At 51.9% G+C, this 13283-nt stretch overlaps 1 protein-coding gene across 18 annotated transcripts in view; it reads left to right on the forward strand.

The window, feature by feature from the left end:
• The window catches only part of SDK1 (sidekick cell adhesion molecule 1), an 894112-nt gene that overhangs the window by 737866 nt on the left and 142963 nt on the right, over positions 1-13283 (forward strand). For all 18 annotated transcript variants that reach the window (XM_077907645.1, XM_077907637.1, XM_077907636.1 and 15 more), the window contains 2 exons: positions 4509-4607; positions 10427-10618. In XM_077907645.1, coding sequence (XP_077763771.1) covers positions 4509-4607; positions 10427-10618 — 291 coding nt within the window. The remainder of the gene's footprint in view (positions 1-4508; positions 4608-10426; positions 10619-13283) is intronic.

A 13283-nucleotide genomic window follows, 5' to 3' on the forward strand; every position in this document is an offset into this window, starting at 1 on the left:
GCTGCTAATATTTCCTTCCTTCTGCTTGTTTTGAGTATATTTCTTGGTCTTCCTTTAATTTCTTGAGGTAGATACTTAAACTATTGATTTGAGGCCTGTTCTCATTTCTTTTACAAACACTTAAGGCTATAAATTTTCCTCTCTACACTGCTTTAGCTGCATCCCATGTAATTTGACATATTGGGTTTCATTTTCACTTAGTTCTATATACTTTGATTCCTTTGAGATTTCCTATTTGGCCTATGAGTTATTTAGAAGTGTGCTGTTTAGTTTCCATGTGTTTGGAGATTTCCCTGTTGTCTTTCTGCAACTGATTTCTAACCAGATTCCACTGCTGTCAGCACACTATACAATTTCAATCTCTTTAAGTTTATCAAAGTTTGCTTTAGGGCCCAGCATGTGATCAGTCTTGGTGAATGTTTCATGAGGGCTTGAAAAGAATAATGTGTATTCTGCTGTAAAACCTACTTTTCAGTTATACATTTTATATACCACCCTCCACCAGAGTTTAGGATTAAGGAGCCAGTTGATCAATTTTAGCTTTTCCATTTTTTTTTTAAAGTATGCTTATCTCATCAAGTCTCATTTCTACATAATTATCTTATAATTAAATGTTGCTTGATTGGTTCACTCATCCATCTGTCCAACACAGAGACAAGCTATGCACATTTACGCTCAGATGTCTGTGGAATGCCTACTTTGTGTGAAGTAGCCAGCTGGGCAGTGCAAGGGTTGCAGAGATAAGGCCTCTGCCTTTCGAGCTTATAGCCTAGTCTGACATGAGGCACGTGTCTGAGGCCAGTGCCACAGAGGAGGTCTGGAGAAGTGGCTGACACTGCTCATGAAGAGTAGCAAAAAAGCATTGTGGAGGAGCATCAGGTGAGTATTGGAGGAGGCAGCAGCTGAGGCAGCTCTTGACAGATAGCTTTCCGTGCAGAGAACAGCTGAGGGCATTCTATGTGGGAGAAGCAGCATTCACCGTGGTGAGAAGAGGACTCAAGTGTGAGAGGACATGAGCGAGCTATTTGGTGTGGCAGTAGCACAGCACGTGGAAGCGAGGGAGGGACGAGCCAGAAAACAAGTTGGGAACTGACTCAGAAGAGTCTTGGCTGCGAAGTTTGGACAAAGACATTCTGGGCATTGGGGACCCACAGAAGGTTCTCCATGATGGGGTTATCTGAATGAATCCATGTTCCAGAAGTTCTGTGTAGGGGTCTTGTGAGGACGCAGTGGAGGTAAAGATGAAGGAAGCTGAGAAGAAGGGAGCCCATGATGTGGGGACAGTGGTGAGAGGACATGGAACCTAAAGACATGTCATGGGGCTATGGGGTAGGAGAAAGGAGTTAGGATGACCCACTATGCTCTGGATTATGTGACTGCAGAGTTGATGATGTCAGTGATCAAAATGTGGGAAATGGGTCTAGGGTGAGGACACCGGGCTGATGTGGGACACATGAGGTATGTGGTGGCTGTGGGGCCTCTGGGCCTACGTGTCTGAAGTGGATCTGGGAGTCCTAGCAAGTCACAGTTATGACCTTACTTTCCAAGGACGGGTTAGGGAAGGCAACTGAATATGTGGTCTAACCACAGACAGAAGTATTTGAAATCCACTCCATCTCAGGGTGTCTGAGCGACAGGGTTGCTAGCAGGTAAAGCCGCCTAAGCAGATGAAGTCACCTTAGGGATCAGGCAGGCAAACTCTAAGACAAGGGAGCAAAGAGACAGGCGCAGCCACTGGGCTCTGTCCTGGTCATGTGGGACCGAGGATGCAGAGGGGGCCACGTAGGGTCTCAGGGAAAGAAGAGGGAGCCTCACTTGGGTGAAGTGTACTGTGTACAGTCATCTGTAGGGAAGCACAACCCAGCCCCCTTACGCCTTTGATGGGATGGAGAGGTAGCTGATGGGGATAAAGTTCATGAGCATCCTCCTTATAGCGCTTCATTACGTGGACAGTGGTGAGGGATTTTCCTCTATTTCACTTATTTGAGGAAGAGGCAAGGGCAATGTCTCTGCTCAAGCCACAGCCAGGTCCAACTGGATATCAGAATTCACTTTCAGAAGATATTTATTAAAAATACAAAGTGGCAGAAGAAGGTAACTCCTTCCAAAGAAAAGAGTGAACACTCCTGGCGGAATTCTTTGCGAAAAGAAAAACCTCAATTGTTGCCAGTTAAACAAGCAGAAAGAAAAATATCCCATTAAGCTCTGTGGCCAGGAAGCTGAACCTTAAATGCATTTTTTGCCCACCATTAGTAGGGAAAAGGAGAAACTGGAAATTTCTTTCTTGGGAATTGAGAAAACTGGAAGTGATCTTGTACTTTTAGAGTTTTCTAATGCAGTCACAATTTTTCAGTAGCTGGGGAACCTGTTGATGCTGTTTGGAGTGTGGACTATCTCACAGAAAGGTTGGGGTAGGGCTGATGGCCCCGTGGGTGCTAGAAGCACAGCCACCCGAGCTCTCGGGGTTATGGCGCCTCACTTCGATCCGCATCCAGCCGGACTCCTTTTCCGAAGCTCCAACGCAATAAGAACTCAGGGGTGGGGTGGGGAGGGCAGGCAATGCAGTAAAGAGGAAACAGAATATAAATTCTAAGCCAAGACATTGCCAGCTGGTTCCAGCAGAGCTAGAGGACAGCATATTTGGGCAAGAATCCAAGAAGCAGAAACACTGAGAATATAAAAGGAGCAAAAAGCTTTCTTTGCTGCTCTATCGATCGAAAAAAGAACAAGTCAGTTCGAAAATCCATCAGAATGTCTTTCTGGAAACTCAAAACTGGAGGAAGATGAGCTGGTTTCGACAGCCGTTCTATTTTACCGTGTTTCCGGCTCGGAGACTGGCATTTGTGGGTGTTTGAGATTATCCATAAAACGTCTTTTGAAAGTTTCACCCAGATGAGCGTATTTGCTGAGACTGTTTCTTTTCCTTTTTTTTTTTTTAATTAGAAGTTGTGTTAGGAAGCTTTGTCCAAGTATCAGCTGAGTCCCAGGTACTGAATCCGCCATCTATGCAGACAAGGCAACAATGGCCCAAACAGGAACAAGGCTTCTCCATAGGGATCCCCTGAAATCTGCTCTTCGGGAGGATGACCCTGTCTTCATGCTCTCTTATTTTAAACTTGAAAGATTGAATTGTGTATGATTAAAAAGACCTCAGTGTGGCATGTTCAGGGCCTGATGGGGGAGTCAGAGGCACAGCCTCTCAGGAGGAGCCTGGTGTCTCCAAGGGGCCTGGGGCTCCTGCCTAATCCGTCTGTGCTGAGGGAATGGGTTCCTTGGCTCCTCTCCATTCTCCTTCAGTTCCTCCTTTGTCTCTGATTCTGCCCCACGAGCCTCCCCTCCTTCTTCCCTGACTCGGACTCTGGGCATGGGGAAGGATAGGCCCGTGGGGCCTGGCAGAGGCATGCAGAGCAAACCCCAGCAAGCAGCCCCACCAGCTGAAGGAAGTAACTGATGGACCCATGCCTGGCTCTGCCAACAGTGGAGCCCATCTCTGTCCCCGTCCCTTGTTTCATCCCCACATCCCATACCCACTCAGTCCCAGACTCCAGTCTCCTATAAAGCACTTCTTCTGTCTCTGCCCCTGGAGCTGTTAAGGAAGCAGCTCTAGGACAGGGCCAGCGGGGGCTCTGCATCCTCCTCCAATGCCTCCTTGCTGGCCTCCTCGCTGACCCGGCCTGGCCTTGATGCCACAACTACAAAGCCAACGAGGGGTCTGGGCCCTGAGAGTCTATGACTTTGGACTATTCACCTCACGTTGGGCCTCTCGGACTTTATCTCTGGGTGCTTTACAAAGTGCCAGAAAGCTCATCTCAGAAATGACTTTGTGTTGAGACAGTGAGATATCTAAGAGTAGCAGCTGACGTCCAGGACAGGCCTCAGACCCAGAAACGCCTCTGCCTCCAACAGTAGGGAGAACAGTCACCCACAAAGAAACTCCTAGTGAAGGAGCATACTGTTGCTGGAACAGCATCCTGCCCCTGCCCCACCGTGGGGTTCCTCAGGGAGGGGTGGGGGCGTGGAGCCTGGAGCTCTAGGTCAGGCCTGAGGGCATCACCCTGGATGGAGCTGGGTGTGGGCCGGCCCTGGCTGCACAGAGCAGTGACCACACGCCAGCCGGACACTCGGCTGCAAGGCATGTCCAAGGACATAGGGCGCCAGCCGTGGCTTTTCAGGATCCAGGCAGCCTGGTTGTTCTCATTAGAGTAGATCAAGGAGAAGGAAGTGTGTATCAATCTCCTGCTACCTGTCTTAAGGTTCTTGGCGGGGCTGGGATGCAGCAGAGTAAAATTATTTATGTGTCCAGAGCCAGGATGCCTTTCACACCTCGAATTCCCTTGCCCCTTCTGGGTTTTACTGGCATTGCCTATGACTCTGGCCTATGGGCCCAGCGCTGGCCTTCCTTCCCCGCTTAGAACTGCCTCCCTTCCCTGCTTAGAACTTTCCACACAAATCTGACCTGGAGAGAAGGGGCTCTTGTGTTAACAGATGACTTTATTTTTACCTGCTAGAACCAGGTGCTGTGGGACATCTGAGTTTCACGGAGATTCTGGACACATCCCTAAAGGTCAGCTGGCAGGAGCCCCTGGAGAAGAATGGAATCATTACAGGTGAGTATCCCTGTGCTTGGGAGAAGGAAAAACACACTCGCCCCGATGGGGGAGATGGGCGTCGCTGGAAGCCACACAGCTGACCGGGTAAAAGGGCATCACGGCCTCTCCAGGAAGCGGCATGTCTGCCGGACCTTGGGCAGAAGGCTCCATCACCACACCCAATACCATGTCCCCAGGACCCTACCTCCTGGGGGCATTGCCCTGCATGGGCTGTGGCCTCCTTATGTTAGCTTAACAAACCTCTAAAGCCTTTGATCAGGGAGACTCAGCATTTTGTGGCACATCCCCTCACACTCTCAGTCCCCCACGATTCTCCTAGCCATGCGGAGAGGAGACAGGCCCCAAGAGGCCCTTCCTTAGCAGTCGTGCACCAGAAGTCCACCGTGTGCAGTCTCTTCACTGAAACACTGCAAATCAGCCCACGGCCAGGTCCGTCCCCGGCCAGGATGGGCCCGACAGCAAAGCCTGGGTGCCCTGGCTCAGTGCCCTAGGGGGACCCAAGGTGAGGACAGCCAGCCTGCCATGTCCCCAGACAGACTCCCTCAGGCTGTAGGGGTCTTTTGTAGGGCTTTGATGATTTTTTTCAGAGAGCTTTATCCTTGGCTTGAAAAAAAATTTCTGGGTGGCTCTGACTTCAGGGAAAGGTAGGAGCCTCAGCTTACCTCTCAGACCCTCCATTTCTTCGTGGGGCTGTTGGGAGGAGGCACCAGGGCAGCAGCCGCCAGAGGCCCCTTCTGTCTAGCAAGCATTACTTGAAATGTCAAGCCAGCCACTCATATTCCCACTGCTCAGCCACTGGGTCTGGGACACATACTCTGTGGCAGGTGCTCTCTGGGGCTCTACCTGCAAAACCTCCTGTCATATCCAGGGCTCCTGCCTTTGCCCCCTAAGCCTGGACCCTGAGGCTTTAGGAGTACCCAGCTCCTGAGTGAGCCATGTCCATCCTGTTTCTGAGTCCGCCAGGAGCCTAAGCTGTGTCCGCTGTCCCTCAGCCAACCAGCCTATGCTGCCCGTGGAAGCCCTCATGTGCCCAGCCATCCAGAAGCCCACTCATGCTAACAGGTGTACCAGAGAGTCCAAGAATGATGTCTGTCCCTGATGCCTGGCCTCGGGGTTCAGCTCCCACGGCTCTACCAACCCCATGTCTGGAGAGCATCAAGGGCCACCCTGGGTACATCCACAGGCAAGCACCTTAGTATTACAGGATCTTGTTCAAACAGCCAGACAAAACACCTCCTACAATCTCCGTCCGCCACCGTGGGTGGCAATGTCCTATGGTCACATGGCCAGCAGACAACCAGGCCAGCACAGGGATGCAAGTGTCCGTATTCTGGCCTCTACATCCTCAGTGTGCCGGCAATGGGATTCGAACCCTGCTCCTAACCCAACCCAGAGGCTCCCGTCTTCCTGGGGTGACAGTCTCTCACCAAGTCTCTCAAGGTCCCCAGGGTCAAAGAAGCACCTGACAGCTGTTTGTCAAGTTACTTGGTACAAACAGCTGATTAATATGCTAACAACTTAATAGCTGTTTGAAATTAACAAATTAATGTAACAAATTAACATTTGTATTTCCTTCTTCACACAAATATGTTGTGTGTTTCTGATGTTCCCAAGGGAATCTGACTCTGCCCACTTTCTTAAACATGGAGTCAGAGTGGACCCCACCACCTTCATTTCCTTAATTCCCCACATTGGTCTTCATGCTGTACCTGCCTCTGTATCACAGACACCACCAGAACCTCAGCTTTGCAAAGACAAGGTGTGTGCAAAGACACGTGGCCCGCCCTGATCCTGAAATTGGGAACAGCTAAGGCTGGAGGTCTCCATCATCCCGGGGACACGGGCAAGAGGCACCCAGCATCACCATGTTCCCACGCTGTTTCTGGGCCTCCGCACAGTGTCCCCAGTCGCCTGGGGCATAGCCTGGGGACTGCATTCTTCCCCTAAACTCCCTTTTTCTCTCCTTTAGTGGGGAAACCCCCTGGAGCCAGCCCCTCCCGACCCCCTGCAGAATGGTGTGCTCCGGCCACTACGTCCTCTGGGACGTCTGCCCTGATGCCTCCTCTCCCTCTGACTTTTAACCAGAGTACATGTATGGGTCTGGTTCGGTCCTCAGAGCTAATGCTTTGAAATACCCACTGTCAATAATATTGCAGCTCCAGGAAAGGGGACTGTAGGAGCCAGGATCTGGCCGGTATTCTGCAGCCTCTCAGCACAGGATCCCAAGTGTGAGTGTGTGAAATAACAAAGGCCTCCTGCTGCCTGGAGCAGAGGCTGGGGAGTCACGTGGGGGATGGGCAGAAAGGAAGCCTGGTTGGTTTAACTTTGCTCTAAGCCATGCGAAGGGAGGAAAAAGCAAACCAGGCTGCGCTTATGGAAAACAAAAAAGCAAAAACACCAGAAGCGCGTAGAAGGAGGCTGCCCTGGAAAGCAAAGATGCTCCAGCTCAGACCTCTCAGGGACTGGTCGGTGCTGTGGCCGGAATGAGAGCTGCGCTTGCTCACTGTTGATTTCGGAGCCGGGGCGTCCGCGGCTGCCTGCTTGGCCTGTGGGTTTCAGGACCCGAGTCCCAGAAATCTGGCTAGGGTTCCTTGGTAGGCGAATGGACACGGAGACTCCCCTTCCTTCAGATATGCACTGGGTCCTCGTTCCTCGTGTAAATCTTCAGGGAAGCCCATGGGCACACGTAATCACTGAGCAGAGCCAGCATCTCCCGGCTGAGTGGTGCTTGCCAATGCTTCCAATTTATGATCCTCTGTTCTCGCCAGCTAATAGAGCTTAATGAGCTCATTTTCCTATTTTATTTAAACAAATACGTGTAGTTACAAGCAGCAGCCTATAGTTTACGTGGAGCTTGGCCTTCTGACTCCTGTGTGCTGTGGACCTGGGTTGGAGGCATTGCTACGACTTCAGAGCTGCGGGCAGTGCTCTCTGGTCCCTCTCAGCAGCCACACGGTCCCCATCTCGCTGTGTCTGACCTGTGCCATTATCTGTCTGGGGTCCCAGGAGCTCTGGTGAAGGCTGCAGAGGAAGAGGGCCTACGGGAGCTGAACCCGACGGCTGTGGTTTCCTAGGCCTAGCTGCACATCTCTCCAGCCACAGCCCCAGTGACCCCTGCCCTGGGCAAGGCCCTCCCTGGACCCAGATGCTCTGCCCCCAACTGACGGTTCCACACCCTCCCTTGACGGGGCTCCAGGCAGCACCACAGGGTCTATCCCAGGCTCCAGGCAGAGTAGCTAACCAAGAGGCAGAAGAAAAGCCTGGTCTATGGGCAAACCCAGCCTCGGGAAACCACAGACTATCCTGGAGCCTTCCTGTTAACGCAGCTGCTGTTGGAATGGCTTTGGGGCAGATGACAACGGCCAGGCCTGGTCCTCTGCACGGGGCACCCGATGCCCCAGACACCTGCTGCCAGCCGTACCTCGTCAGCCCCAAGCGCAGTGAGCAGCCCCAGGCCACCCTGTCAGTTTGGGGCCAGAAAGAGAGGGCCATCCTGAGGAGGGGCAGAGTGCCCAAGAGCAGATTGCCCACTGTGCTTATTGTAAATTCCAGCATCTTCCACTCTCCCTGCGTAAACTCTGATTTATGAGGGCCTGGATGCAGACAGACAGCTTGTGATTGGATGTACTGCTCTCTTGTAGAGAATTTACTGCAGATCAACAGAAAATTATTTCTGAAGCTCCTGGGGTCGTTAGTCTCAGGCAGCGTTGGGAGCAAGGAGGACCCCCGCTGAAGACGCCCAGTGCTGGCGGGGCTGCCCCTCCCCCCGCAGGCTAGAGCAGGCAGTGAGACATCCACGCACAGCCCAAAGAGCCATGCCTCAGGGCACTGCTTCCCTTACACCCTTCCTGAGGAGGTGAGGGCCTTTGGGCTTTGCATCCATGACAGCAGCCCAGCCACATACCCAGTGTGACAGCAGATCCCAGCGCTGCTGCCCCCACTGAGGGTGCTGGAAGTTTGGATTCCAGGTCACTGTGACAAACAATGTGCTGTATTTTTGTAAATTCTGATGAAGAACAGAATTAAGCAAATAAAACCATAACATACAACAAAAACAAAACATAAAGCAAAGTCTTCTCCTCCTGTACATTCAGGGATGACCCTGAGGATCAAACTGTCTCTTGATGTATTCGGTGGAAACCTCTGAGGTCAGGGGAGTGGTCGGGTTTGCTCGTGAACATCAAGGCTTCGGAGAGAAGGCCTCGGGAGGTTCCATGGGAAGTGTGGGGCCCGGCCAACCCTAGAAGTCCTTGCCAGCTTCCAGCAAGTTCACAAACGGCTCTGCACCTTGGCGTTCTCCATTATAAATAGGGTAGTGACTTCGCAGTTCCGCTATGAGATTAGATGAACTAATGTCAGCGAAGTGCTCAGAACGCCACAGGAACTTTGGGAGCACTGTGTGTGCTTGAAGCTGTTCATACTCATTGCCCAGAAGGCTGGATTTTTAATTGTGTGATTAGATCCGAAATTCTGAATTAACAAAATAAAAAGAACTGATTGGCACACTGAGTGAGGCACGGAGGCTGGACGTGGGGCGGGTGGGCAATGAGGAGGGAGAGTCTGGGGTCCAGAGGGAGTAGGGCAGTGGGTGGTTAGCCAGTAGGAACACCGAGGTCTGGGGGCAGATGGGCAGCCCACAGCCCAGATGGGCTGAGCAGAGCACAGGGGCCTGTGCAGAGACCAGAAGGTAACAGGGGAGGTGCAATGTGCAGGGAGGTGGCCGGCAGCCGGGTGCCCATCTGCTGCTCCCCCCTGGATGTCCTGTCAGCCTGGGGGCCTGGTGTCCTAGTGTTCTGGAGTAGGGAGTAGCTGGGCTGTGGGACCGCAGACGGGCAGCAGCTTCTGACATTAATTTTTTTTCAAAATATTAAAGTCCCGAGATACTCTTTAAATTCTTGTTTACCTGCAAGTGCAAGTTTCTAACCATATTTATTACTTTCATCAGAATGAGCTTTAAGATGCCTCTTGGTGTTTCGGTATCTGTGAGTTTATTGACTGGAAAGAAGGAAGTGCAAGTGTTTTCAGCAGTTCCCCTTTCCTTTGGGCCCTCAACCGCCTTCCATCAGTGTCTCCCACTTTAGGAGACCCTCTGCAGGGTCTCTAACCACATAAACTCCCCTCCATGGGGGTCAATTCAGGATCTTGCTGGGGCTTTTCTTCTCTGAGCTTAAAATAGCAGTGGAGTCCAAGGCTGAATAAATTGTGGTCACAAGGCCCCACTGGACTGAACAGAGACCAGGGAAAAATCAGATTTTGGCAGGAAAACAGAGGGTTCAGAAATTGGGGAGGCAGCAGAACTCATGCGCTTAGGCAGAGGGACTTTTTAGAGAAAGCACTTTACACGGGAGAGAGCTTCTATCAATCACTTCATGAGGGAAAAAGTGGCAGTGTTTCCACAAATTAGTTGCAACCCAGGAGCAAGCTCCTGATTTAGAGCAGTGCATAATGAAAATATCAGCGTATAAAAATGGAAATATTGATGAAATGCATCCACATTTTGCCATGAGGTGAAATTGAGCACTGCAGGCTGGCACCGTCACTCATCTTTCCCTAAGGCAGCTCGGGTGCCAGGGTCACCACCCGCAGGTGGGCCCGGGCTCCCACAGCCCACCAGGTGTCAGGGGGACGGGGACACTGTGGACAGAGGAGGGGCCCAGCTCAGAGTCCATGTGGGCAGAGCAGCAGGTTCTCTCCCAGCTTCAGCACATCTGCTGGGCTTTCATGCTGTTTTAGATCCTCTGTGACAGCGACAGTGGCATCCAGCCCCACCCTCAGCTCACAGGTGGCCCTGCTAATCCTGTGTTCTCGCTCCTCAGGCTACCAGGTTTCCTGGGAGGTGTACGGTAGGAACGGCTCTCGGCTCACCCACACCCTCAGTAACACAACTCATGAGTACAAAATCAAAGGGTTGTCGTCACTCACCACCTACACCATTGATGTGGCTGCTGTCACCACTGCGGGAGCCGGCCTGGCAACCTCATCCACCATTTCTTCTGGAGTGCCCCCAGGTCAGTAAAACCCTGCTGCCGTGTCTCTAAGGGCAGGGCTCAGATATTGCAGGCGCTCTGGGTGGATGGCAGCCCTGTGCACACCCAGGGTCCTTTACAAGATGGGTGTCTGCTATCTGCCGAGGCAGTGGGGTGGCAAGTGTACTAGGACTCAACGTCAGCCTTGTCCTCCAGCCTTATCTGCTGTTGAGGTGTGGACTGAGGGTGTGCTCTCTGTGCCCCAGAGAGCAAGCTGGCCCCAAAGTCCTGCCCTCCAGGGAGACCAGCAGTCAGGGCCCACATACGGAGACACAGGCTTCCTCCAAGAGCGAGCAGTAGGAGGCGTCGATATTAAAACCAAGAATAGGAAGCATAAACCTTGATTCACTCAGTGAAACAGTGGAGATTTGGTCTGAGATAAGAAAAAGGAGTAGGAGGCGGTGGGAGGGAGAGCAGGGTGTTTGTGGGTGCCAGTGGCTGCGGACCATCACTCTGTGATGTGGGCATGGGCTGCCCGTACCCTCCGGTCCTTTCTGAGATTCAGATTATCTCCCTAAACACACAGCACACTCATTTCGGCTTCAGAGAACTGTACTTCACTCTTTCCTCTCTAATTTTAAAATTTACATTTAAAATAAAAGTGTCTTTCCTGGGAGTTCACAAATACAAGGGAATGTGAAGAGGTATTTGGGGCTCTCGGTTCAGTTCTGAAATTAAAGCTGTGGGGCTCTTGCTCTTTAGAAGATGCCTGTTGGCCTTGTGTCAGTTGGTCTTTGAGGCTAAAGCCCTGAAGCTCCCTCCGAAATCAGCACGTCCTCCTTTAGCACCATCCGCCTCCAGACCCATGTTCCTAGCCCAGCTGTCTTCTGGGAAGGGGGCCACTCATGATCTGCACGGGATGCAAAGCAAATAAAATGCATACAGTAAAGAAAGAAACATGCACATGAATGCGTGTGTCCTCCTCACAGAGACTGCATCCAGAGAGAGTTGGGCAGCCCTACAAGCTCTATGTGGTGGCAGAAGGATGAGGGCACAGCATTCACTCTCCCCTGAGCAAGGTGACCTCTTAGGACACTGTCTGGAGGCCAGTAGCCTCCCTCTGAGGCAGCAGTTGGCCACCGTCACCCATAGCAGTGTCCCAGGGGCTTCTCATAAAGCAGATGCCTAGGCTGCCAAGTGTGGAGCAAGGCTGGAGGATTTGCCTCTGGAGCAGGTACCCTGGGTGTGCATATGCTGCTCATCGGGGACCACACTCAAAGGCAATCCGGTGTTTCTTAAAGGCATTTACAAAATAAGTTTACTTTTTTAAAGAAAGAAGTCTTTGGCTGACAGAAAGATTTGTTTATTCTACACAAACAGTGCATTCCCACAGCACACATTTAAAACATTGTTAGCACTCCAGGGCACCTGGGTGGCTCAGTTGATTGAGCATCCGACTCTTGATTTCGGCTCAGGTCATGATCTCAGGGTTGTGAGATCATGGGCTCCGGGCTGAGCTTGGAGCCTGTGTGAGATTCTCTCTCTCCTTCTCCTGCCCCTTCCCACTTGTGCACACACGCTCTCTCTCTTTAAAAAAAGAAAAAAGAAAAAAAAAACCTACATTGATAACACTCTAATACCTAGTGATGCTGGCATTGTAAAGTGTCATTGTTAGAGTCATCTCACACACACAGACTGACAGTAACAGTAACTCTGGGGCACTGGCATGTGTGAGCCGGTTTCCCTGAGATGCTTGGGCTCAGTCCAGGCGGGTGGACCTGCAGAATGAGGACACCAGGAGGACAGGGCCCCACTGCGCCCAGTGAACTTTGATGAACCAAGGTGAAGGAAGCAGTGGAGGTGCTGCTGCTTCACGTCAAGGTCGGGTCCCCCATAGCCAGGGATGGATCCCGGGGTGTCCCTGAGTGCCCTGAGTGTCGGCTGGAAGCAACCTCACAATGACCATCACTCAGGAGGACTGTATTCTGCTTGCTGAGCTTGAAGTGCACATCCATTAATGTCTGGAGCACCATTTAAAGGATCTAGTGAGCTGACACATCCAAAGACAAGAGTCACTTGTCCTTCAATGTAAACATTTTCTGCTTCAGATTCATTAAATGAGACGTGGAAAGGCCCCTCGAGGTCCTAGAGACCCAGGCTGTGCCAGTGCTGACCTGATCACTGAAGTGGTTTTACTGTTCTGTGCAAGTCCTGGTTTCCAGCACTCCTAGCTCCGGAGGACCCGAGGGTGTTCCCCAGAGCAGTGAAGGCAGCAAAGTGTTTCCACTCCCTGCCTGGCATCCCTCCCCCCTCCCTTCCATCCCACTGTCTTTCTCTAGAGTAGCACAGTAAGATAAGAGCCCCCGCCATTTCCAACTCACGATGTTTCACTTTTGAGTGGGACAGGCTCTTTGGGGGAGCAGCCAGCCAGAAGAGCCCTATTCGGTGAGTAGGCTCAAGCCCCAGGTAACCTCACAGGATGAAAGCCCATTCAGAGCCCCCCTCCTCCCATTTAGTTGCCGGAGCAACTGAACTCAGGCGGAGTGGGGAGGGCTCTGCACTTTCACCTGAATGCTATTGTCTTGGAAACCAGACCCAGGAGCCTAAGGCTCAGGACCAACACACCTGGCAGCAGATAATGTGGCACCTGCGTTCTCCCTCCCACCCCACTCGGCTTGCCCCAGCATCATGGTCACCACCAAAGGGA

Source organism: Canis aureus, chromosome 8 (assembly GCF_053574225.1).
Source record: "Canis aureus isolate CA01 chromosome 8, VMU_Caureus_v.1.0, whole genome shotgun sequence".
In the NCBI taxonomy this organism is placed as follows: Eukaryota; Metazoa; Chordata; class Mammalia; order Carnivora; family Canidae; genus Canis; species Canis aureus.